Genomic DNA, 25,109 nt, shown 5'->3' with positions numbered 1-25,109 from the left:
CTCTTAAAGAAAAGAAGCATTTAAAATACACTCAACACATGGTCACACCTCAGTTTGGTGTGTGCAAGCTTATCCTATCTCATGCGTCATCCAGATGTCAACAGCATGGTCATTACTGATCAAGCGTTATAAATCAGATGCGCCCTCTGTGCATGAAGCTTCACATTTTTCATCACCCACGGGCACATGAGCCTCTGTCAGGGCATTAGGGCTGTGACAGAAGCTGTGAAGCATTGGCCTGGAACTGCGGCTCTGGAGCACATTGAAACGCTGGACAGCCTCAGATGAATAGATGGTAATTAATACACATAGCGCCCAGAGGACTGCAGCACAATCTCAGGGCAAATTACTGCATCAATAAAACGGCCTGGACACTATGAGAGCAGGAAGGAGGGAGTGGAAGAAGACTGTACATATTCACGACACGCAGCTCGCAGGTGTTAGCTTGGAACAGTGAAGTGATTCATTTCACGGAGAGAAACAAGACCTTCACTGAGACAAGCCTCCCAGGAGAAAATGATAAAGGAATAAAGGCTAAACTGGCCTTTAATTTGAAATATAGGAGGGGAGGAATTCAAATCAACAAGTGACAGAAAAGGCATGACTCCAGATCGAGCCAAAACATATATTATTGCCGTGATTATGTATGTGTACACGTAAAGATATCATACCTGCGTTATAGCATGGAATGTACAACACTACAGTAGCGCAATACTTTTGAGGCAACATCGAATATAAATTGCGTTTTCATTTACGAAATCCAATCTCTGAGCCCCTTGTCTTCATGTCGCCTCCTCCCGGGATGTTTCAGACTGTCGACCCATGATGATGAAATGCTTCAAGATATTGGGTTAAAAGATTAATGGGAGGAAATAAAAAGAGCCTGCCTATGATGAAAATCTTTCTCCAAATCTTTAACTCAAATCAGTCTACCCCCTGCACCCGAGTCACTTTCATCCGCCCGCGTGTTCCAGCATTCCTATGGGCCACGTCTCCAGCCGAGAGCCAAGATCTGCCCCGTCTCCTTCTTAAGATGTTACACCTCTGTTCTTCTCTTTGCGACTAGAAATTGAGAGACAGTTTATCACATTGTTTGGACATTTTAACATTTATCTGCCTTGGGGCACAGTCCGGATTACAACAGAGTTCTCGCTCATGAACCCAGCAGAATTCACACTCGTGCTCCGGTCAGTTACATGTCTTGGTTTTGCAAAGATCAAAAGCTCAGCAAGCTGCCTGAAGAGATCCAGCGTGGCAGAAAAACACAGGAGCCTCTGTGATTCCAAGAGAACATGAGGGCTTTGGTTTGAGATTCAAAGTGAAAGGCGAGCAGCACTGAGACATATGACTGAAACCTTGCGAATCCACCATCATTCCTTCTCAGCTGTAGGTTTAATGCTGTCAGAGTGTCCAAGAGGGACGATGTTTAACACACAGGCAGATATCAATGTCGGGAAACAGACAGGTCATCCCGTGTTGAAGTCGGGTATTTTCAAGTTCAATCAAGTTTACCTGAAAATATATCTGCTTATGTGTGTGCACTGATGATATCTTTTTACATAGTAATAAGGATCGGGAATGAGTTCACCAGAGGGAGAGCACATGTTAGATGTTTTGGAGATGAGGTCAGAGAGGCCAGACTGAGTTAGTTTGGTCATGTACAGCGGAGGGATGGTGAATACTGAACATATCGGTAGAAGGATGCTGAGGTTGTAACTATCAGGCAGGAGGACTAGAGGACGACCGCAGAGGGGATTTGTGGATGTAGTGAAAGAGGACATAAAGTTAGCTGATGTGAGAGAAGAGGATGAAGAGGAGAGGGTGAGATAGAGGAAGATGATTCACAGTGGCGACTGAAGGGAGCAGCCAAAAGGAAAAGAGCAAGAAGAAGAAGAAGAAGAAGAAGAAGAAGTCCAAGGATTAAATGATCCAGTAAAGATATCAGATATCAGACCACTGTAGACTAAAACAACTAGTATCACCAACAACAGAGGTAACATGAGGAAATCTGTAAAGTTTCCAAATAAGTTTTTTCAGACATCATCAGTGAACTATTTGTTACTTTTATTTTGAAGTACAAATTCCAATTCAGAATTTAAATGGGAAAAGTAAAGGGAGCAGCTCTCAGGGTGCTAGACACTTAGTCTGTCCTCTGAGCAAAGTCCCCATTATGTAAGGACAAAAGGAGGCAAGCTTCTCCTTACCCTCATCTCTCTGGAGCTGCAGATGTCCGCAAGAAATGTTTGCTCACTTTATTGGGCACGGTGTGTCCACAGGGGGTGTATGTACCGTCCTTGAAACATTCTTCAAGAAATGGACCCAAACCTAGCAATATCATGCTTATTTCACCCAGATAAATGCTGAGAAGACAGAGGCGGCATAGAGTATCTATCCAGTCAACCTTCAATTTCAGCTTTTGGTTTTGAAAGAATTTATTCCAATATATTTATTGGTGTGTGTTTTAATCAGGAGACATTAAAAGAGTTGATCAGACGGATGATGCACTCCAGCTGTGATACACAACTGTTTTTCAGTTTGTCTTTAAATAGCCCTATCATTGCTGCAAAATGCAATTTTGAACCAAACTGACTGATATACTGTCATGAAAATCTGTCAGAGATGTTACTTTCCAAGAGGGTTGATAAGTTGTTGATTTGGACTGTATAGGCTGTACTTATCTTGACATCCACCTATCTATAAAATACTGCCAATGCAGTATTCCTTTTTTTTTTCCTTGGTGTCTGTGAACATATGATCATGTATTTTGAAAGTTTGCAAGTTAGTTTGCTCTTTTTGGTGCTAATGGCCATAATATGAATACATCAGTTTTCATTTCAATCAGTTTATCGGGTTTTGCTTTGTACTTCCAGCCAATAACTCTAGTGAAGCTACACCACAGGGTGTTAAGTCACTCTTTCTAAGATATTCTCTCTTCCCCTTATTTTTTCTGCAGTTGTGTCATTTAAATAGCTCGTGTTATTTGAGGCTTTTCCGGGAAACATTCGAGATGACTTCCTGCGGCAAAGGTTCCAGAGCTTATGTCCAATCCAAAGTGATTACTGATGGGTACAGCTTGGTGTGTGATTCAGCTGGAGTCCCAGCAAAGTTATGACTCATCATCGCCACAAGTCTGTTTACAAACACTTCATCTTCTCCCCCCACATAAATGTGGCCTGCAACCACCTCACCCTAATGGAACCCAATCATCTTTACATGTGTTTACACAGATTCCTTTTAGCGTGTGCCGTATCTTGCAAATAAGAAAGACAAAGTCTGAAACGGAAGTCGAAACGTAAAGTCATCCTTCGTTTAAAAAATAAAGTATGATTATACATGCTTTGCACACATCGGTGAAAGAACGGACGCGGGATGATGTACAAAAGACTGCATCACGATTTGACACAAATGACAGACATTGTCTGATTGCTTGGTAGTTAGAGTTGGGCTTTTTGAAACGTGCCCTCATGGTTTTATGCAACATGTTGGTGTGTGTGAGACAGACCAGAGTGTTTTGATCTGTCAAGCACGACAATCCGCCTCATAAATACAGTGGCGCCCTCAAGTGGAAAACTGGTGGAAGACGACTACTTCAAGAGTTCCAGAGCATCAAACGTGTCATCAAGAATTCTGTTTATTTTCTCAATCAAACTTAAACACTGAAATGATACATTTTCTTATTAAATGTCTGAACTTGTACATTTTCAAACTGTGTTATAATCAAATGATAAATCAGTGGAGCCAGTGAACTATTACTCTGTGGCCTTGTCTCACCCCCTCCAGTCCTGTCTTTGGATTTGACAGCTGTGTGGCACTCGGTAATGTCAACCCTGCCACAGTGTGACACTTAGTTCTTTTTGTTTTTTTCATTCTCCAGCACCTGTGCTCTGCTGTCAGACAGTTCAGAGCCCGACTCTGCCGCTGTCTTTGCAGAGGAACAAGGGCTCCGTGACAAAGGCCCCCCTGACGCAGCGCAGGCACCCCAAATGCAAAAGGAGGTAGGTCTTTGTTTCACTCAGTGTTAGAGTTAAAGCTCCATTTTCAAAAAGTTCAGCTAGAGGTATAATGTAAAGATATTTTTTCAAAAATGTATATTTAAGTGTCTGTCTGGGGGATTTCTTAATGTACTTGTTGTAGTGCCAGGGCATTATCAGCTATTTCCATTTAGAAATGTCATGTAAGATATGAGACACTAGCGGCATTCATCTGTAAATTTGAAGGTCGTAAAACCACTTGGAATGCATCCCTAAAGGGAAGACGTTGACCTTCTTTTGACAATTTGGACAATATCAAACGAGACAGGAAAACATTTTTTCCAAGGCTAAAAATAGTAGAGCATGTAAATAGTTTAGCTGTTTTCTACAGACATTGTTTTGGGAGATAACTACTGTCAAAAAAAAAAAAGCCTTTCTGTCAATATAAACTTTCTCTTTCTCCATCCCGTACTTTGGCTGCCCTCAGGGAAGGGATGGAGGAAAGTTACGAAACATTTGAGGAGGAGTTAGGGCCCGCAAGAGCAGATCCTCCTCCGCAGAGGCCAGTTCGACAGATCCGCAGACCAGGTGGCGACATAAACACACACACGCATACAGAATCTGTAATGCTTTGTTTGGTCCATTGTACACAGTCGGTGCAGAGATATAAATACTTGGAGGACCAGCTGAAATATGATCCCTGGTCAACCACAGTGATAATGCACCTAGGGCTTGCAGCACAGACAGATGGCTGACATATGACTTCACTAGTCAGTGGGGTTTTGGAATAATATTTATTGATCAATTGATAAAGCCTGAATTCTTCCAAACAGACACGATGCTTGCCTGACAAACCCTGAAATGATTTACTGCGTGCATAACAAGCAGCCTGGCAACACTGGTCTGTTAGTTATTCTGGCACATGAAATACTTCAGCTAATACTCGATAGAATATTCATAGGCCTGATCCAAGGAAACTCAAGGACTCCCAAGATTTCCCAGTTGACAGTAGGTGACAAATTTCACATTCTATCCTGTGAACAAGGTGCCTGATATACTGACCCTTATGCGGGTATTTGCTGATATTCATGGCTCCTAAATCGTATACATCACTTGACTTTGTAAGCATCAGCTTACTAGTGCAGTCGCTTGACATTTTTCCCTTTTCAGCAAAATAAATCACTGCATATGAAAATAATGCAAAATATCAGTAACCCTATAACATTTCATCCCCAACATGTGATCATGATTGCCATCCATTCACTTGCGTGCTTTTCTCTATTCACATGTTTTATACAAGATTCTGAGTTTGTACTTTGTGTGCAAAAAGCTATGATAGGTAGATGAATCTGTTGAAGTGTATTGTAATGGATAGGGTTCAGAGTATTGCATTTTATCAAGTTTTACGTCAGATCAAAAAACAAGTGTAAGACAATACATTTCTACAAATGTTTCATTGAATTTATTTTATATATCAGGGATTTGTTGTTGTTGGCAAAGAATGTTGTGATTTCATTTAGTTTTGCATTTTATTATTTTTTTTCCATTACAGAGATTTACCCCTCCAGGAAAATCAAAGAGGTCAGTTGGAAAAGAACCGAGATGCAACACCATTAATTCAGTTGCAATACTTTTTTTTTCCATTATTTGAAACCCAAATCTCTAATTTGCTGTAGGACATGTCTGCAATTCCGCAGCTTTCAAAAGCAGAAGCTGAGACTTTGCCCCGCACCCCAACAATAAGTGAGTCTCTGTTTTTTTCTGTTTCCGGTCTTGTCCGCTTCACTCCTATTTGATTACAAGTAACCCCAATTGCGCTCTCCTCACCCCTCAGCAACCTTGACTAAAACCACATCCATCCAGAGTCCGACTCAGACAGAAACGCCTTGGGAGAGCGTCACTCTCAACCGTTGCTTGTTTGTTGCCATCACCATCCTGGTGCTCACCTCTGGCTTTCATAGGTTTCACGGCAAGTAAATGAACAATCACAACTGAAACATGACTTTAACAGGGCACATATGGGACTGAAACATTGATATGCTGAGAAAAAGCATTACATTCAGATGCTATTTTTAATATTGATCCAGTATGTTATCTTATCAACCTACAACATGTCATGTCAAACAGTGTACTAAGTTAAATTGAGGGTAGCTTAATTAGTTTTATTTGAAATGTTTCCTCATTAAAACATGTACCACCACACCAACTTTTTCTTCACATTTTATACTTTAATTTTTCATTATTATGGATTGAAATCACAATATCACTGTACTTATTCCTTTTTTCTACCTTTTAGACCATTGCTTTCAGCATTTCATGTGATGTGTTGATAGATGTTTTCTTGTTTATTTGAGGTGATTCATTTTCAGTTAACTTTTGACTTTTTCCTGTGACCTTGAAATCGATAAAACTAATTTACTGGGCAAAATAGAAGCTCTCAGTGTCAATGTTAAACTATGGACTGAGACTTTCTAATCAAGACAAAGAAGAGAAAATTTAGGGGTTTTTTTGGATATACTGCATTCCCGTAACTGAACATCAACTGAGATTGGATTGTATTTTTAAAACAACAGTAATGTTACGAGGTCAGGGGATTTCGGAAGAAGAAGAAATTGGGCTTACAGTGAAACGCTCAGGGATATTACGACACAGAGGACAAACTTCAGAGGTAAAAAACAAACTGTAGATTTGTTTACTTCTTGTTGATTTAATCCTGTAGCAACACTTTTGATATTATGTCTTATTTTGTGTAGCCTGAGACAAACCTGTGGGAAGTAATGTTTTGGTGGCTGCCAGATCTTGATGATGAAGATGATGAAGACGACGATGATGATGATGATGAACAATTCAAACAGCGGAAGATGCGGAGAGGAGATAAGGCAAAAGTCTCGAGGAGTCTCAGAAACAAACCACTGCCAGACAAAAAGCTCATGAAGCAGAGAGTTGGGAAATTACAGAGCAAAGCCAAGAAAATCCAGGGTAAAGAAACAAAAACGTGGAAGGAGAGAGAGATAGTGGTCAAAAATGAAGAAGAAACTCATGAGACAGATGAGCAAAATGAAGAACCAGAGCAAAAAGTGGATAGATTGGAAGACAACAAGAAAAAGACCACAAAAGGTTGACTTTTTCCTCTTTAGAAATTACATTTATTTTCTGGCTATTTTACTAATTGAATATTAAATGTCTTTGTGCCTCATCTGTTTAACTTGAACCCTGTCCAGAAAATTGTGGAAATCTAATAAATGTTTTTGGTGTATTACTTCTGTATATTTGTGGTGCTGAATTTGAACATAGATTATTACTCAGTGAAACCTACCACTGACCTAGTCATTTCTGCACCGTCACCATATTCTCCACTTTCTCCCAAGAGTGCTATCTGATATAAGTGTGATGAACTGTTAAGCTGTTCACAGGGATAACAGGAACCACCTGAAAATAGTTCAGTAGCGAATGCTCTTAAATAGCCAAATACTGTGTCCTGCTTATCTACAGTTGATTTTTTATTCTACAACAGAACTTCAAGTTACTTGTGAACTCATTTGCATTTTTATGAAATTTGAAAACACTGCTTTATTTGATCTTTCTATAGATGTAAGATTCATTTGAACAGTCATCAATGACACCATCTGACTTATCCAAGTTAACATCTTTAAACAAAGTGATTAAAGATCAAGCCCAAATTAAAACTGAACAAAAAATGATATATTACTGCTGACAGCTCCTTTCAACATAATTTAGGCTACTTTTGGACAAACGGCTTTGAAGGAAAATTAAGCTGCAGTGACAAATATATTAAAATCCTTTCCTTTCTGTATACCATTAACATCAGTGTTGATGGATGGATAATTATCATGTGACCATGTCTTCGCTTGAAAATTTACAGAGTCAATGCGTTTATTTTCAAAGAGCATTTAATCACAAAACCAGAAGATGACCTCTTGTCACAGAAAACCTTCTTATATGGAAACAAGAGGGTGGATACAAAAGAATGTGATCATGTTTATCCAGAGAAAACAGGCTGCCCTGCACATTTACAAAAAACATAAAAGGTGAAAGTCAACATAATTTTGACCTTGAACACCTATTTAAAAATACAAAAAGAAACTGACTTTTCGACATCATGTAGGAAAGTATTCATGATCTACTGTTCTGGGATCAGTTGGCCATTGCAAGCCCATCTGGAGGTGGTGGCCTCATTGGCATTGGTGGCATGGGCATTTGAGGGGGCATCTGAGGGGTGCCAGGAGCAGCAGGGGGGAGAGGTGGGACGGGCATTCCTCCCGGTGGGGGAGGGGGCATTGATTCATTTGGTGGACGAGGTGCACTCATGAGAGGAGGGGGTCGCTTCACACCTGCAGGAGGTGGTGGTCCGCTTGACTGTAGAACAGTTTTTTCCATTTTGAAGTGGAACTGAAGGAAGAACTGCAGGCAGAAATAACATATTAGAGGAGAGATCTCAACTTTTGACACTTATTTATCTGCATTCAAGTGAAAAAAAATACCCAATGGCTTATTAGTACCTGTTTTGTTTCTCTATTCCAGTGGGTCCAGAAGCGGTTTTCTGCTTTATCAATTTCTCTGCTGGGGACCTGAAAAATTTTCAGTTTACAATGCAGCAGAACTGTAAGATTATCATTATTTCCAGACTATTGAGTGTACCTGAATATAAGCCGCACTGGCTAAAAATAAAGAAATAAATATATGCGTACATATGTAGGCTGCACTTGTCTATAAGCCGCAAGTGTCCACGTTGTAACACAAGATATTTACACAGAAATGTTACTCAGAAATATACATTTTTTTATCTTTTAATTAAATATGTACCACTACCATCCCCAAATGCATATTGGAAGTGTTTTTTTATGAACAGTGCCCGTAACACAGCTGATGAAAAAGATTAATAATAAATAACACAAGAAAAAGTCCATCCATTCATCCATTTTCTCTCCCTCCTTTGTCCTACTCCAGCTAAGCGCTATCTTTGTCTTACTCCTGTGCACTAAAATCATTAGTCGTCTTCTTCAGTGTCAGAATTGAACAGCCTCAGAATTTCACTGTAATTTAATTGGTCCGATGTGTCTAGAGGCTAGATGTTTTGGTGGCATGAAGCTTGTTAGCCCCCCCCCAAAAAAAAAACATAAATTAGCCATGTTATTGTTTAAGCCACAGTGTTCAAAATGTGTGAAAAAAGTAGCAGCTTGTTGTTCTGAAATTACGGTATTTACAAAGGATCACAAGTTACATGCAACTCTCAATTACCTTGAAAGCAATAGTCTCATATGGTTCTGCAGCCAAAAGCAGGTACTGCCAACGACGATCTGGGGGCTCTATGCGCTGTTCATATGCAGACATAAAGCGGTGCCTGGGTCCAATACCTTCAGCAATTTCTGGGTAGTCGATCTGTCAATTGGAGAAAATAAAAAGGGGTCTTTACATTTTCCCTCTGTTATATTCCAATGACATTAACACTTTTAAACAGACTACAAATTGTTTTTTGTTGAAATATATATGGTGAAGCAAAAATTAAAAACATTTAAGTCAAAAGAATTTCATAATGATGTTTTCACCAACCTGGAAGAGTAAAGACTGCTGACCAGACTCTGGGTCCCTCTGTTTGGTAACTAGGAATTAATGGAAGAGGATAATGACCAAAATACTACACTAGGCCAATGACAAACTAAAAAAGATGAAGGTAATAAAAAAGCTATGGAGCTTATCTACCTTTGTATCCTGGCCGTCCAATTTTGACAAACTTCTTGACTTCAACCTTCACTTTTGCTGGTGCTGGCTGAGCAGGAGCCTCCTTTGCCTCTTTCGCTGCTCTCCTCGCTCTGAAGGAGACAGAATACATAGTTTGCAACGAGCTGCTCACATTGGCCTTTTGCTTAAAAAAATATATTCATTGTAAGAAAAACGATTCCCCTTGATGACTTTTTTGTCAGATTTCTGTATAATGTACAAATGTGTTTTGATAAGTTTGGCTATTATTGGCATATAAGGTCATCAACCAGTCACAGATGGTATATATGCAGATTGTAACACCATATCATAAAACATTAGAGTAAGCTTATCTTTGACAGAACCACTATTTGTTATATAATTAAAAGTACATACTCTGAAAACCATTTTCAGAATCAAAGCCTACCAGTTACCATAGCAATGTTATAGAGATAAGAAAGGGACTTACAAATTCGTCTGATGTTTCTTTCCTTGTGTGTGTGCTAAGTAGCTTCCCTGAAACAAAAGGAAGAGTAGTTGAAAAAAAAACATTTTTTAAAATATTGACACACTATATAGTCAAATCATGCACAAAGAAGCTAAGCTTTGTAAATCTCAGCGTAACTCCTCACCTCATTATTATGAAGAGTGAGGCAAAGTTTACACTCATATGATCCTAAATGATTCTTCATAAAATAGGGATCTTTGTTGATGTCAATGGTCTCCAAGGCCAGCTGCCGTAATCGCTCTCGCCTGTCACGATTACTCTCAGAGGCAGAGGCAACTCCTCCACTCCCTGTCTTTCCTCCAGCTCGGTGTTGGAAATCCATCTTTGCAAGGTGAGAAGTTCTAAACAACCGAGGAAACTCTCAGCGAAGAGCCCAGTCTACACTGGACAGTTACTCCACGTCACTATCTGAAATATTAAGAAGCAAAACAAACATGGTTAATCATTACTTGTTACTTTGTCGAGTATTTATTATGATCCAACACAGGTTTTGGGCGGATCAATTGATATCAGTACTGACTTGACTCCACATTTCCATATCCATCCTAAAACATAGGAGGCAAAAGCGGTAACAGTTTGCAAGGTAAATCCCCATTATCTTGATCTGAGACTGTTTCAAATAGTTCTCCCGTGCTATGCTACGGCAAAAATGCACACTACATATTAGTTGTAATGCGAATTTGTTACTTTAATTATCTCAATGACGTTTGGATCATATAATATTATCGGGGGCTAAGTTAATTCAGAGTATGCTAAGCTAACGTCGATAAATGAATGGCTTCCGACCAATACTAAATAAATATAACTAAAGGAGAATGTAAATAGTTGTACACGTATTTGATATTGTATATAGTTGTAGATAAACAGTTATAGATTTTAAAAAAGATAGTGTGAAATAATGTACCGTTTTGTTCTTTCAGCAGTTTCGCCGACACCACAACGTTAGGTTCACACGAGCCTAGCTTCGTGCAGGTCACTGCGCATGTCCATTTTCTTCTTCATTGCGAAACCAAAATATTTGAAAAGTCTTATACTGCCACCTTCTGGACCGTTGCATTTTTCTCCACTTCCGTGATAGGTCATTGATTATTATCGTAGATTGTGTGGCCGGGGGGGTTCTCGTTCGCAATTGTCATATAAACACTTGAATATTCGATGACTGGAAAAGTCAAATGCTTACCTTGAGTACGGCGGACCGTCGCTACACAAAGGCAAAGTTCGCCTCATTTGACCCTCACTGCCCACCGTACTTTAACCTACGGGTTGTCGGTGCTGGCAGTAGGTGTGTTTTATGTTCGCCCGGTGTGTAGCTCGTAAGATGTCCAGACTACGTCTTTCTTCGATTGCAGGAATGATCGAAAGTTCCTCTTAACGTCAGAATAAAATATTTGTATCGCGCGGTTGAAGCTCTTGGTAAAACTACAGCCACCAATTATTGCCAAGTTGTGGAGACGCCATCGTCATGGTTTCGGGAAGGGAATTCGCTTCGCGGTAGCCCAAGTCCGTGACGGTCGTCCTCTCGTCTTGCTCCTTCAGTGATGCGTTTCAACGAGAAGGAGATGATCTCTTTGAGCCGGCAGCCGTCAGATATGGCAGCCGAGCTGGGGATGCGAGGCCCCAAGAAAGGAGACGGTAATGGATCAGATGCTTTATTACTTTCGTTTGATATAACTCATCGCTGGCCTTTCCCGGCGGTGCATGTTGTTTCCGCTCATCGGGCTGCAGCTTCGTGTTAACGTGAATTAAACACGTGTAATGCAAGTTCCCTTTTTTGCTGTCAAACAGGAGTAAAGAGGAGACTGGTGAAGCTCGTAGTCAACTTCCTTTTCTACTTCCGGACCGATGAGGAAGAGGTTAGTTGGGACTGATGACCTCAGTAGTATTTATCAAAGAGATTATTGTCTTATGCACGGGAAGGAAATGTGTTTCCATTTCAGTACAAGGAAATTCTTAAATTGCTGTCAGCATTGACTGCCAGATACTATGAAGGTAAAAGGTGTTAGTAACACAGTAGAGGCATACTTAGCTCAATAGGACATAAATATGTAAAAGCACAATAAAGGGTGGTGACTGATAAAAGCATTGGAAATGCAAACTTTGCTATTAAGCATGTGCAAGTTAGAAGTACAAATACAGTGTGAGGTGACGAGCGAACAGTTATGCAGGAAAACCACGAATATTCAGAGGTTGTTCATGGCTGCTTGATAAATTTGACCACTGTTGTGCAATACTACAATATGACACATATGAAATCCTGATAATGGTACTCTATGGTCTGTCAAATAATGTATTTTGCAGCCAATTGGAGCTTTGCTGTTGGAGCAGTGTCGGGTGGAAAGAGAGGCAAGCCAGGCATTCTCTATTGGTGAGCTGCAGTTCTTGCTGGCTTTACTGGTTTGCACAGCCACAAAAGTGGCTCACATACTTTCTCCTCCACTAGCTGGCTTCAAATCTCGTAACTTAGTTGAAATCTTAAATGTTTGTGCTGATGGCAGACAATGAGAAATATAAAAGCACGTCCACAGATGTTATCTCTCTCTCTCTCTCTCTCTCTCTCTCTCTAAATATGTAATATTCGTGTGTGTGTGTGTGTGTGTGTGTGTGTGTGTGTGTGTGTGTGTGTGTGTGTGTGTGTGTGTTCATTCCTGTAGCTTTTCTGGATGAAGCTGAGAGGAAATATCATTTTGAGTGTGACTCAGAGGAGCAGTGTTTGAGGTGGATAGACTGTGTCACCAAGGCCAGGTAAGACTGCTTCTTCAGACCAAATGAAAATTGGTCATTAGCTACATCTTTTAATAGCAAACAATGTGGTGTCAGCTTCATCGTGATGTGATGTGTAATTTCTCAAAGACTTGAATGCAGACAAGGCAGCAAAGCTGCAGTGGTAAATGGAGGCATAATTGCTTAACTGTCTTGGCTGCATGGGTCTTATGACAGGCCATTCTGAAAAGCCCTTTTTGTAACTTGTGATATAAGTTTAGATTTGTCTGTCACAACAGCCAATGAACAATTTCTTAAAAAATGCAGAAAATTCAATTGGAATTTAGTTAAGATTATCAAGATATGTCTTTATTCAAAAATGAATTATCTAAAATGTAAAAAAGAAGTGACAAAATAGGCGGGAAAAATTAATAGGCGTGAACAACAAAGATACAATATGAAAACAAATAGAAAATCTTGAAACAGCTTTAAATATTCAGGGGCCAGGGGCCTTTTGCAAAATGTATGACAATCCTTGATATTTGAAAGAAAATTTTAGATAAAATATCGCGTTGTGAAAAAAATTTGAAGTACTGTCTAGTACTTTGTGTATTTATACTAAAATGATGCAAGAGCTTATGCCAACAGGTTTGTCTTATGATTTTTGTCATGCACTCAGTTTTATTAAAGAATATAAAAGCACATACCTGAGCTGTCTGATCTATATTTCATCTCATCCATCGCAGTTATGAGTTCATGAGGAGCAACCTGATATTCTACAGAACTGAAATCCACAGGCTAACTGGCAAGGTGAGACCAAAAAGCTCCGCATTGCCAGCATTTCTCATTCTCAGTAGTAGAATACTTGGCAGAGTCTGCTCTACTTGACCCAGTGAAGTGTTCACTGCACAATAAAGCGCATAAGCCTCCAAAAGAATCAGTCACAACATAACTGCCGGTTGTGGACTCGGCTGGTTGCTGATAGCCAATATACTCCTATTGCCTAGATGATAAGAACATTCTCCTCAGTCCACTGCTTGTAAAGCCATTTGAAGCTTTTTCTCAGCAGATAAGAAGCGCATCATTAACTCAATTCATTATTATTGTTTTCTGTGGAGTCCTGAAGTAGAGAAATCAAATAGTCACCCCAAAGGCAAGTTATCAATTTGAAGCAGTTGCAAGCATGGTAGGCCGTTGGAACTTTTATATGTCAATATTGTCCCTGTGAAGGTCATTAGTCATCCAGATCATGGTCTATCACAGTCAAATCTTATCGTGGCAACTGGACTTTGCTCAGTTTTGTGAAGTCATTTCTCCTCTCATTCAAGAGGCCTTTTCAGCTCTAACAGATTTTCATCTATAACTGTGTATATACAGTTGTATACAGTCACATCTTAGATGTAATACATAGTTATTGACCACAACTGGAGAAGATGATGGGATGAGGAGTAAGAGGAGTCTCCAGACATGAAGTTGATGCCTGCTCCAATAACCCCCTGAGCTTTTTGCTTTTCTCCACAGGACCCATTGGAGCAGTACGGTATATCAGATGAAACTCGCTTCCAAGTCAGCAGTGGCCTTCACTTGACACAGAGGGATGTCTCCTCCCTGTAGAAGTTATTTTCCTGTCTAGTTCATCCAGCCCCTTCAACACTGGCTTATCACTGGTTTTAGCACATTTTCCTGCATGTGAGGGTTAGATAAATAATTTCTGTTTTTAGCCACTTAAACCAAACAGGTCTTGTTTGTGTTCTATTGAAATGTAAAAGCCCACACAGTGTATGTTTTGTTTTAGTTTGTTTTTTTTTAACAGTGATGTGTTCCTTTATGTACATGGGATACTTCTATGAGAAATGGGTCGGGCTGGCAGTGAAGTTTCAGGGAAGCTGAAATCGAAACTTAAATGCGTTCAGGGCAGGGAAAAGCGGAGTTAATCACTTGAGATCACAGGCTGTGAAATGTCCTTAAATTGGTTATATCCACTATGTTTCTTCTATGCGGGACTTCCCGCTTTTTAATTACGGGATATTTACACTGCCAGTTGGCTGCCTTTTATGTTTATATTGTTTTTTTTTACTTGATATGCCACACTTGCTGACCATGGGATTTTTTCCTTGTTCTGGATCCACCAGAAGATTCTGTTTAGCTGAATAAAAACCAGTCCAGAATGTATTAACATCTAATGAAAACCATGCTCCAACAGTAAACGCACACTGTGCAGATGTTCACTATAGCTGATTATTTTTTGGCAGTACTTGTCTGAATTTCAACACCCTTTGATCTGCAGTGTTGAGCCACTTGTTGCTTTTAGTTGACCCAGTATGTATTTATTGTAGTCCTTTTTAGACTGCTTTGTTTTAGAATTAGCACTTTTGCACTTAGTACTTCACTGGGAGTTAAGCAATTGTCAAAATGGGATTTCAATAATTTACTTGAATGGAATTGCCTTTTCTGTGGCATTTTCAATCAGTTTCTCAGTCAAAACATTGGACCATACGGGATACCAGACTCTTCTTTTTATAATGTCATATTAGCTTTGTAAATATGGCTGAAGAGGTTTTTCACAAAATCCTCTGATAATATTTTGCTCCCCACCACATTTTACTGCAAGGCATCACTTTGTCTTGATTTGTGATAAAGTATCACGAGTCAACCCACAAACTGCAGAGGTCAATGAATGTTTATTTTGTTTTCTTGATTTCATCTCCATATGGAATGTTTTAGTTCTGGTTTCATTTCACAGTAGATTGTATTTGTTGTAGTATTTTTAAAAATCTTTTGTAGATCTTTTTTATTGTTGATGATAAAGACATTTGAAAGTTGAAAGTCCATAAAAATGTATAAATATGTGAATTAAATCATGGTCAGACATTAGAAATATGATGTAAAATATTTTCTCTTCAATTTCATGTAACCTGGAGAATAAAATCATTGAGTTATCAAGCTCCACTAAACTGCAATGCTTCATCTTGGAACTATTGGGACAATTAAGTTATTGACAGCTGTATAAGAGTCAGAAATAAAATTACTGATTTATGAATATGAAATAGTATCGTTTTAAACAAATGAGTGATGTAAAATGTGCGATAAACAAGGCGCTGATACGTTTCCCTAGCAACGGACAGCAATTGCGATTCAAAAGTCATGATGTCACATCCTTCCCGTGGTGCTTAGCGAAACCAAATTGAACGCTCGGCGAAAGAAAACATTATTTTGTAAACCCTATGTGTCAGATTTGGACGCCCCATAAACACATTTTGCAAGGAAGCTGAAGTCAACGAGGGAAACGAATCATCAGTGGGAAAAGTTTACCGGGTGCAGTAAGTTAAAGTAAAAGAACAGGTCGTGAACAAACAAGCAACCGGACAGCTATCGCTTCTTCGCCAGCTAGCAGGCTAGCAATAGCATTAGCATACCTCTAACAGATTATCATATTCGATTTTATCTATCAGTTTTGGTGATTGCGGTTTTAAATTATTGGTAATCATACCCGAATTCTATAAAACTCTTGATAAAAGTTAATGTGGATGGTAGTTAATTGAGTCGGCCGTATTAGTTGCTAATTATACGGGTTTCGACTAAAGGCGATAGCAGTTGACTGAGCCCACCCGCAACAGATCATTATCAGTATTCCACTAAGCTACTTTAATACCCACCTCGTTGTTACTGTCACTGATTTGTGTATGGGCATAGTCGCTCTCAAAAATGTTTAGTTGTGGAGTTTATCATTCGGTAATTCCAATTTGCATTGTCCTTCCTGATTATTCCCCATATTTATTGCTTAGAAATTACTGTTTAACGTTCGTCGTGTGTAGGGCATCTATACCATCTTTTTCCTCGTGATTTATGACTGCGTTATGTGTCGCTTTTTTCTTTTATTCAGTTATATCGTGGCAGTTGTCGAAAATGTCTAGCTGTCATAATAGGTTTCTGATAATAAACGGAGGACTGTCTGATCGTCTCCACTTCATTGTGGACACTGTTTTCAATCAATGATTAGTAAAAGACTTACTCGTTCATGTTTTGTATTCATTATTTTAGGTGACTCTTAATTTTTTTTTTACTTTAGTCCTGTTGGCTGAAATACAACATCTTTTAAATAACTGTCAGTAGACATCTGTTTTCTTCAGACGCACTTAAACAAGTGGTTAGTCAGTCAGTCAGTCAGTCAGTCAGAGTTACTTTTCCGGTTCTGCTCTAGACTTGAGAGTAAGAGCACAACACAAGTATTTTATTGACGTATCTGAGTTGAGATGTGCTGTCAAAAAACAAAACATTGATATGTTGATCAGTACAAACCTCTTTTCAGGCATCATGGATCAGGACTATGAGTGCAGGCTGCTGAGGCAAATCAACATCCAAAATGAAAATGCAAGTCCGATAGTAAGTAAAAAACAAAAATCCAGTATGTTTGTTGTCTGTTACAAATGGTTTAACGAAGATATTTCTGAATTAGGCCGGACATTCAAATACTTAATCACTCAGTTAAGAATATCACTTTACTGATATTTTGGTATCTTATGATATTCACAGTTGTTTATCTTTCACCATCTGCCAAAATTCCCTGAATCAAAATAATTAAAAATGTATCCAGGCGTATGATGAAGAAGTAAGTAGTTTCTAAACAATGACTCGGAAATTGTCAAAGAATTAAAAAATAAAATCTTGTGCTGTAAAAATTCTATTTGTGAATGCCCGGGAAAGGCTTCTGAAGCTGTTCATAAACATAAGACAGATTTGTGTCCTGCTCTGAATACTTCTCATTTGTACAGCACCTTGATGAATAGCTCAGTATATTCAAACTTATTTTTATCATTATTGGATATAGAATGAAACTATCAACCTGCACCAGTTTTCAAGTGGCACTTGTGTAACAAAGTGATAGTCTGAAATGAGCAGAAATTATGTGTTACTCACCATGTGTCCAAAGATTAAACACAGTTTCTTTCATTTGACTGTGTCACTCATGTTGAGTGAAAACACGTGACTTTTTTGGTGATTGTCGCCTCCTGTTGTTAACACCTCAAACAAAATCACCATCTGCCACTTGGCTCTCTTCTAAATTCAAGTAACTGTCTTCTAGCTTTTTTCTGTTGCTCCCTGTCAGGATGACTTCCCTCCTCTTCTGTCTCATGTAGAAAGCTTCAGGAGCTGTGCGAGCTCTGACACCAACCAGCTCCCCCCTATCCTCCCCTAGCAAGCATGGCGATCGCTTCATTCCCTCCCGGGCAGGAGCCAACTGGAGTGTCAACTTCCACCGTATCAATGTGAGTCTGCTACAGAAAAGTTCCAAATAATTGTCATACTTTTCTAAATGGCAATGTAATTTTTAAGGTTCATAGAGAATCTCAAGGTCATGTGTTCTTTTATTCAGTGATTGCTGCTGTAAAATTTGTTTCAAAGAGTTTGTTGAGATAATCATTTGTTCATGGTAATTTCTGATCCAGGAAATTGAAAAGTCCCACAATCAAAACAGGAAAACTAAAGACGGCACAACAGACAGCAACAAAGGTAATCACCTCAAAAATTCATTTTATGCTTTTGAGAGAGAACAAAAATACAAGTTGTATCCTGTTGGAAATGACACAAATTGAAAGGTCAGATTACGGTCATTGCTTTTTATATATCATTGATTTCTGTTATCAAATTCATTTCCCCATTTCAGTTTTTTTTTTTACATCCATAGCCTCTGTCCTACTGAACAGGGTGGCCCCACATTATATTTGTGTTTAGCCTTCAATATATTTTCCTTTTTATCAGTTCGATTCATACATTTACTCCGATTAGGTTCAAAGAAAGGTTCTATTGTTGTTTGTTTGCCTTCTCTTTTAAATTAATCTGTTGGATTTCATCCTCAGTGAAGCCATGATATTATGGTATTATCGTGTATATTTATGTTGTAAATTGTAAAGAAAAAATGGACTGTTTTAATTACATTCCTTCTAAAAACAATTGGAAGGCATTAGTGAGCTTTTAGAAGAAAATGACACAGAAAGTATTTGAAGGTTAGAAGCAAATTAACAATGTATCAAAATTGTTTTTCAAGTAAGAGATTGGTTCTGAGTTTTGTTATTTTGCTACCTGTGAGAAACAGGGTTTAAAGTGCTCTTAAATGTCCAAGGGTCACGCTGTGATTTATTCGTTCAAAATGTCTTAACAGGTTTTTTTTGAACTCAAGCAGGTATTTTGGAATACCGTTATGTCAAAAAACAGTCTTCTGATTTTTGCCAAGTCTTCACAGTCTCATAGAAACTGGTGGGAAGCCCAGTGAGAGCTTCACCCTGATCTTTTGAGATGTGGGAGAACAGAGCATTCTTAGTGAGAGAAAGGCCTTTTAACTTTGACGGCCCGGTTTTCTTTCTCATCTGTCTCTTCCTCTGCCCCTCAGCAGATGGTCTGGCTTATTCTGCGCTTCTGAAGAACGAGCTGCTTGGAGCTGGCATCGAAAAAGTTCAGGACCCTCAGTCGGAGGACCGCCGCTTGCAACCATCTACTCCAGCCAAGAGGAGCCTTTTTAATGTAAAAGAAAATAATTAACATTTTGAGATGTGTTAATGGATTAGTTCGTCGTTGGATTTTCATATGTTTACGTAATTATTTCCTTTGTTTTTGTAGTATTCTGTCAGCACGAAGAGAGCTTTGCCAGAAGAGGATGGGAACACTGTCTCTCCATACTCTCTATCACCCGTCAGTAGCAACAGGTAATAATTTCTTTCAGAGAGTTAGCTTTTTAACAGAAGAGACTTTGTACTAGTTTCCTCACTGTATGTCGTTGCACATTGCAGCCAGAAACTGCTTCGGTCGCCTCGGAAACCTACTCGCAAAATTTCCAAAATTCCATTCAAAGTTCTGGACGCTCCAGAGCTTCAGGACGACTTCTACCTCAACCTGGTGGACTGGTCCTCTCTGAATGTGCTCAGTGTGGGACTTGGCACCTGTGTGTACCTGTGGAGTGCCTGCACCAGCCAGGTGGGTGTAAAAGTAGTGTAGAGAACAAAGATGTCTAAAAAGTTAATTTTTTTTTAAAGAGATTAATTTTTAATACACATTCATGCAGGCATTAGAGTGCTTCAGAGTACTTTTCTTTGTCTATTCAATAATAACAAAATATCCTTGATTTGATGAGAAAATAATTTTTCCATTTAAATGTGGCAGTTCTCCAAAAATGTAAAAGATTGCCAAAATTGGAAATTGCCAAATAATCTGCAAGAATTCAAAAGTAGTTAAATGGTTATTTGTCATGCTGAAAGAGACTCATAAAATTTTATACCTGGTTTGAGGTTTTGCAGGAATTAATTGGCCTGCCAGTAAAAATGTGTTTTGTTTTATTTCCCTCTTGTCTGATTTTAGGTGACTCGTTTGTGTGACCTTTCTGTCGAAGGGGACTCTGTAACATCAGTGGGGTGGTCGGAAAGGGTGAGTTTTTCAGCTTAAAAATTCACATTAAAAATGCCATCTGTTGATTGCCATATGTGCAGTCTGGAAACATGTATCTCTGTACCATGAAATTTTCATTTTGCTGTCCACAGAGAAGCCAGATAGTAAGCAAAAAAAAAGCAAACAAACATAAATAATAAGCAATTTATTGACAGTATTCACTGTCATGTTTATCTCGAGCACAACTGATTGATCTTCAGCTTTGCCACTTCCCGTTGACCTCTGAAATAGACTCTGATCCTTGTATTGGCTCAACAATTTGCTGTTATTTCATGTTTTATATGTAAAATATCTGATTGAAACATATACGTCTAAAATAAACATTATTGTCCAAATATTGATATTTGGTAAAATCTAAGTTGCGTTGCTAGTGTCGGTATTTTATGTTTCGACTTAAAAACCAGCTGAGGTTGTTAAGTTCCTACATCATTTGACATTTATATATCATTTGATGTTGATACTTTAACATAACACAGTTTCATATCCAACTAAAATGTGATGAATGTCATACATCATGTAGATTGAATTGCTATCTTTCTGATTGAAAATATATTATTCTTCTGATTGTGAATTGAATTTTTTTGCACCTGGTTACACACTATTCAACAGAATCATTCGTAAAGCAGTTCAAGTATGTGCCTATTAAAATGTAATGGATAGCAAAAAATATTCGTATCAAAATATAAATAACATCTCAAAAGAAGTGAAGCCACCTGTGTCCATCTTTAAAACAGCCGCTCCTCTTTTCTTTGTTGAGTCCACCTGAAAATTCCAGGCATGATTTTATTTGTTTCTGTGGAGCATGTTGCACTTTGAGGGCATGTCTATTCCATAAATGCTCAGTTTTTGCTGTTGTGTTCCTATTTTAGGGTAACCTGGTAGCTGTGGGAACTCATAAAGGATATGTGCAGATCTGGGATGCAGCAGCAGGAAAGAAGCTCTCTGTTCTAGAAGGACATACAGCTCGAGTTGGTGAGTTGAGAGACTGAAGAACTGAAGTGGTTGCTATGGTTCATTCATGGTCAGTGCATCATCTTTCAACAATCCGCCTCTCCTGCCCTGCCAGGTGCGTTGGCTTGGAATGCTGACCAGCTCTCGTCTGGTAGTCGTGATAGAGTGATCCTGCAGCGGGACATAAGGGCCCCTCCTCTCCAGTCTGAGCGCCGTCTCCAAGGACACAGACAGGAAGTCTGTGGTCTTAAGTGGAGCACAGACCACCAGCTGTTAGCATCAGGTGGAAATGATAACAAGGTATAAAGACTTTCATCAGCCTATTCTTGTAGGAACTCTTTATTTTCATGCACGCAAGGAAAAAATAGCTCAAAACCCTTTTTCATTTTATGCTTTCCCCACATTCTGTCTGTAGTTGCTTGTGTGGAATCACTCAAGCGTGCTGCCAGTGCAGCAGTACACTGAGCACTTGGCTGCAGTAAAGGCCATCGCCTGGTCTCCCCACCAGCATGGCCTGCTGGCCTCAGGCGGCGGCACAGCTGACCGCTGTATCCGCTTCTGGAACACCCTGACAGGGCAGCCGCTGCAATGCACTGACACCGGCTCTCAGGTCTGCAACCTGGCCTGGTCCAAGCACACCAATGAACTGGTGAGTCACCTTGGACTATTTATTTTGACTGCGTAGTTTATAGTATAAGGAAATATACGTGTAGGGCATGTAACCATTGGAAAAAAAATCCACTGTTCCCTCTTTCAATATTTTCATACATCCTGATGTTTTCTTCTCAAATTATGCCAGATAACTGATTTCTTTTCTGCATTGTGAGAATGAATTAAGTAAAGCTGTCACTTTTACCAGATTATTATTTAGTGTGATTTTAAACTGCTTCCCACGTCAACTATGGCTTTTCCTGCCTCCAATCTTTCAGATTGTGCCGGCTAATCATCTTTCTGTTTTGTGAATACTGATCTTGTTCAACAAAAATAAAAGCAACATCAACCATGTTCCTCATATGTTAAACGTGTTGACAACACTGTGGGTTTTTTTCCGCAGGTCAGCACACATGGTTATTCCCAGAACCAGATTCTGGTGTGGAAGTATCCATCCCTCACTCAAGTGGCCAAACTTACTGGACATTCCTACAGGGTTCTCTATCTGGTCAGTGTGAACACAGTTTGTAACAACAGTGTATTTTCCTTGTAGTCCTCTAGATCATTTTTAGGTCACCTCAACTCGTAAAAGGGGCAAACTATTTTAACATGGCATCTGAGCATAGAGATCCTGAGAATCAAGTCCTTCAAGGGATGAAACTGTATTAGAATGTTTTCAGTGTGTAATCATGAGTTGTGTGCAGGCCATGTCCCCTGATGGAGAGGCCATTGTCACAGGGGCAGGAGATGAAACACTGCGCTTCTGGAATGTGTTTAGCAAAATGAGATCCACTAAGGTATGTGGTTAACTCAGAAGTTCTTGTTTATTGAAGTCCCTAGTGGTTTCTGTTTCACATCCCTGTCCTTCTTTCACAGGAGTCGGTGTCAGTGTTAAATCTCTTCACCAGGATTCGGTAGTGAGCATACCTCTGTGTTACTACACAATAAAGACTATAAGGAAGTCATCGTTGCATGCATAAGGTTTAAGCTGTAATGGGCCCGCTCTTTGATTAATAACTTCACTCGTCTACAAGGGGCCCCCTCCTCTGCCCTTAGTTGACTAGCCGAATTGTAGCAGGAAATGGATGGAACTAGAGGAAGTGTAAAAGGGTGGAGGGAAAACGGATGGAGGGAAAATGTTCATCCAGTATCCACTTTCCCATGAGTTGCAGAGCCACTGCAGTGATCTCTGAGGACAAGGAGAATTCTGGGACGATTTGTCCCACCCCATGTGATCGTTTTGTTTACAGACTGACCGACAAGTGTGCATACCTGCCAAATCTTGAGTTTGTCCATTTTAATTGTCTATTTATTTTAGTTTTTTTGTTTTAATCATGTCTTGTTTTTTTTAAATACATGTTTTAAAATGGTCTAATTTTGAGTGTTATGTTTATAAGCCTGAAGAATTGCTTGTGTAAGCGCAGGTCTTGGTATAATCTGTGGTATGACTTTGGCACTGCCTTTGGGTGTTTAGCATTTGCAAAAAAAAAAACAAATTGAAGTATCACAGAGGCAATAATGACAGATGGAGACAAAAAACAATCTTAGGCCAATATTCAATCATTAGTGGTTAATGTAGACTGGGTAATATGGCTTCATTGTGTAAAATCTTACATTAAGTACATGTTTGCATCAATAAGCAACATTACTCGGTATTTCCACGATTCTGAAATACAAGTCCAACAACCCAGCACATTTTAAGAAGGAAGACAATTTAAAGCTGTAAAACCGTAAGTGTTACAGCCAACAATGTGGTTGAATAATCCCCCCCAAATTATCAGGTATCCTCTCTGAAATGGCAAAGATCAGGCAAGATGTTAACACTTGCCACACGATGCAGTTTGTAACCTCAAATAAAGCACACAATCAAAACATCTTTGGTTCAGTCAATGGAATGTTGCTCCTGCTATTAGCGAAGATACTCAATGCCCATACACTTCAGCTTCATCGTAGGGTGATGTTTGTGTTGACTAGTTATGCCTTTTTTTTCAGTTTTGCTAAGAAAAAAAAAACAACTTCCATATCACCTGCAACATCATTTCTGTTTTATTTCCCTGTTTGAGCAAGTCAGTTAGTATGCCACATTTACTCTTATTTATTTGTGATGTATTGAAAGGTCTTGTGCAGTCATGGCATGTATGTTTACAAACTTAATTTGAGGGATTCCGATGAGCAGTTTGACACCACTTGGAAAAATCAAGACTTGCCAACTTGAATTACATAAAGAATGTTAAAAAGATTAATATTTCTGTACTAAGATTATCAATAATTAAAATGTCATATCTTGTATACTGTGTTAGTTCTCACGTTTTTTCTGTTGTGGGGGTGGGGGGGCGTCATATCTGGATTACTACTCATTAGAGCTCAGACATTCAGAATTCATCCCTGACAGAATAATTGAAATGGCACTCGATTAAAAATCAATTTGAAAACTAGCCTGAATTCAGACTGACCTTGTAGGATTTGGGGTCGTGCCTTCTACACAGTCTCTTGGAAAACTGGAAATTTATCGCTGGCAGAATCCTATTCTTAATATGAAGCTCTTGTCTTTTAAGAAACCATCTCAAATCCTGCACCTTCAGTCACTTTATAAAAATATTCCACTCATGTTTGATTTCCCCGAACCTCTCCCAACAGCCGTGAGTCACTGCATTGTCCCAATTCTAAGTGTACACCAGAGGGAGCCATCCCATGATCATCACTGATTCACTGCTGCTGCCACACCCATACAATCAACCATAACCAGGTTACCTTAAAGGTGAAAACCCGGTTAAACACTAACAAGACAATATCCTGCCAATAACGCTGGTTATCTTTATCGCAGGCTTGCCGGTTAAACATCCCATCAAAGAGCTGCGCACCAGTCTCACCGCATCTGCAACAGGGCAAGAAACTACAAAACATCCCGAGGCCTCAATTATTGTGAAATTACCAATCCATTGCAAACATATGACACAGAAACAGGACGTCAATATAATGGATATGCAATGCCTCGTAATTTCACACTCACTTTGTTAAAATGCAGTTAACTGATTTTTATCACTAAACAACTAAGGGGTACAATACACAGGATTTGGCCACCTATGTCTTTTTGTTTGTTTCTTTCTTTTTCTTTTTCTTTTTCCAGGGATGTGACAACAAACAAAAGCAAAATAACAGATACTTTCATTTTT

At 39.2% G+C, this 25,109-nt stretch overlaps 4 protein-coding genes across 8 annotated transcripts; 3 read left to right on the top strand and 1 right to left on the bottom strand.

The window, feature by feature from the left end:
* Window positions 1-3,804: 3,804 nt before the first annotated feature.
* Window positions 3,805-7,242, top strand: LOC147218981 (uncharacterized). 2 transcript variants are annotated; one of them, XM_086172838.1, is made up of 7 exons: window positions 3,805-3,995; window positions 4,459-4,559; window positions 5,524-5,552; window positions 5,648-5,714; window positions 5,806-5,944; window positions 6,545-6,639; window positions 6,725-6,871. In XM_086172838.1, exons 2-7 carry the CDS (start codon window positions 4,466-4,468, stop codon window positions 6,727-6,729), a joined length of 429 nt encoding a protein of 142 aa, XP_086028964.1. In that variant the 5' UTR covers window positions 3,805-3,995; window positions 4,459-4,465; the 3' UTR covers window positions 6,730-6,871. The 2 variants fall into 2 exon arrangements, with proteins under 2 accessions (XP_086028964.1, XP_086028963.1); XM_086172837.1 differs by having other exon boundaries at window positions 3,809-3,995; window positions 5,806-5,940; window positions 6,725-7,242.
* Window positions 7,243-7,864: 622 nt separating this feature from the next.
* On the bottom strand, window positions 7,865-11,195 carry sf3a2 (splicing factor 3a, subunit 2). Its single transcript, XM_086172333.1, has 8 exons — window positions 11,102-11,195; window positions 10,322-10,605; window positions 10,159-10,205; window positions 9,693-9,802; window positions 9,543-9,592; window positions 9,231-9,371; window positions 8,492-8,560; window positions 7,865-8,393 (listed from the first exon to the last, which is right to left on the bottom strand). Exons 2-8 carry the CDS (start codon window positions 10,517-10,519, stop codon window positions 8,127-8,129), a joined length of 882 nt encoding a protein of 293 aa, XP_086028459.1. The 5' UTR covers window positions 10,520-10,605; window positions 11,102-11,195; the 3' UTR covers window positions 7,865-8,126.
* Window positions 11,196-11,313: 118 nt separating this feature from the next.
* Window positions 11,314-15,876, top strand: plekhj1 (pleckstrin homology domain containing J1). Of its 2 annotated transcripts, XM_086172745.1 has the most exons (6): window positions 11,718-11,829; window positions 11,983-12,050; window positions 12,496-12,562; window positions 12,849-12,939; window positions 13,644-13,707; window positions 14,419-15,873. In XM_086172745.1, the coding sequence occupies exons 1-6, from the start codon at window positions 11,736-11,738 to the stop codon at window positions 14,509-14,511; spliced, it is 477 nt and encodes a 158-aa protein (XP_086028871.1). In that variant the 5' UTR covers window positions 11,718-11,735; the 3' UTR covers window positions 14,512-15,873. The 2 variants fall into 2 exon arrangements, with proteins under 2 accessions (XP_086028869.1, XP_086028871.1); XM_086172743.1 differs by lacking the exon at window positions 13,644-13,707 and having other exon boundaries at window positions 11,314-11,829; window positions 14,419-15,876.
* Window positions 15,877-16,073: 197 nt separating this feature from the next.
* LOC147218978 (fizzy-related protein homolog) lies at window positions 16,074-24,222 on the top strand. Of its 3 annotated transcripts, none has more exons than XM_086172839.1 (14): window positions 16,074-16,217; window positions 17,207-17,280; window positions 18,036-18,164; window positions 18,345-18,408; window positions 19,286-19,416; window positions 19,513-19,598; window positions 19,683-19,866; window positions 20,248-20,313; window positions 21,204-21,306; window positions 21,401-21,585; window positions 21,701-21,934; window positions 22,340-22,444; window positions 22,641-22,733; window positions 22,813-24,222. In XM_086172839.1, exons 2-14 carry the CDS (start codon window positions 17,212-17,214, stop codon window positions 22,852-22,854), a joined length of 1,491 nt encoding a protein of 496 aa, XP_086028965.1. In that variant the 5' UTR covers window positions 16,074-16,217; window positions 17,207-17,211; the 3' UTR covers window positions 22,855-24,222. The 3 variants fall into 3 exon arrangements, with proteins under 3 accessions (XP_086028965.1, XP_086028967.1, XP_086028966.1); XM_086172841.1 differs by having other exon boundaries at window positions 16,079-16,217; window positions 19,289-19,416; XM_086172840.1 differs by having other exon boundaries at window positions 16,100-16,227.
* Window positions 24,223-25,109: the final 887 nt, after the last annotated feature.

Source organism: Fistularia commersonii, chromosome 25, assembly GCF_037954325.1.
Source record: "Fistularia commersonii isolate RoL2024-O1a breed Wild chromosome 25, RoL_Fcom_v1.0, whole genome shotgun sequence".
Lineage (NCBI taxonomy): Eukaryota > Metazoa > Chordata > Actinopteri > Syngnathiformes > Fistulariidae > Fistularia > Fistularia commersonii.
The sequence above is the reverse complement of the archived record's forward strand: the minus strand, read 5'-3'. Positions and strand labels throughout refer to the sequence as shown.

Coding starts and splice junctions, on each gene's coding strand:
- LOC147218978 (XM_086172839.1), top strand. CDS start 17,212: ATGGATCAGGACTATGAGTGCAGGCTGCTGAGGCAAATCAACATCCAA. Junction 19,599..19,682: donor TCACCCGTCAGTAGCAACAG/GTAATAATTTCT, acceptor TGCACATTGCAG/CCAGAAACTGCTTCGGTCGC. Junction 19,867..20,247: donor GGAGTGCCTGCACCAGCCAG/GTGGGTGTAAAA, acceptor GTCTGATTTTAG/GTGACTCGTTTGTGTGACCT.
- plekhj1 (XM_086172745.1), top strand. CDS start 11,736: ATGCGTTTCAACGAGAAGGAGATGATCTCTTTGAGCCGGCAGCCGTCA. Junction 12,051..12,495: donor TCCGGACCGATGAGGAAGAG/GTTAGTTGGGAC, acceptor TGTATTTTGCAG/CCAATTGGAGCTTTGCTGTT. Junction 12,940..13,643: donor GACTGTGTCACCAAGGCCAG/GTAAGACTGCTT, acceptor CATCCATCGCAG/TTATGAGTTCATGAGGAGCA.
- sf3a2 (XM_086172333.1), bottom strand. CDS start 10,519: ATGGATTTCCAACACCGAGCTGGAGGAAAGACAGGGAGTGGAGGAGTT. Junction 10,206..10,321: donor TCACTCTTCATAATAATGAG/GTGAGGAGTTAC, acceptor CTTTTGTTTCAG/GGAAGCTACTTAGCACACAC. Junction 9,593..9,692: donor TGGACGGCCAGGATACAAAG/GTAGATAAGCTC, acceptor ATTAATTCCTAG/TTACCAAACAGAGGGACCCA.
- LOC147218981 (XM_086172837.1), top strand. CDS start 4,466: ATGGAGGAAAGTTACGAAACATTTGAGGAGGAGTTAGGGCCCGCAAGA. Junction 5,553..5,647: donor CCTCCAGGAAAATCAAAGAG/GTCAGTTGGAAA, acceptor AATTTGCTGTAG/GACATGTCTGCAATTCCGCA. Junction 5,941..6,544: donor TGGCTTTCATAGGTTTCACG/GCAAGTAAATGA, acceptor TTAAAACAACAG/TAATGTTACGAGGTCAGGGG.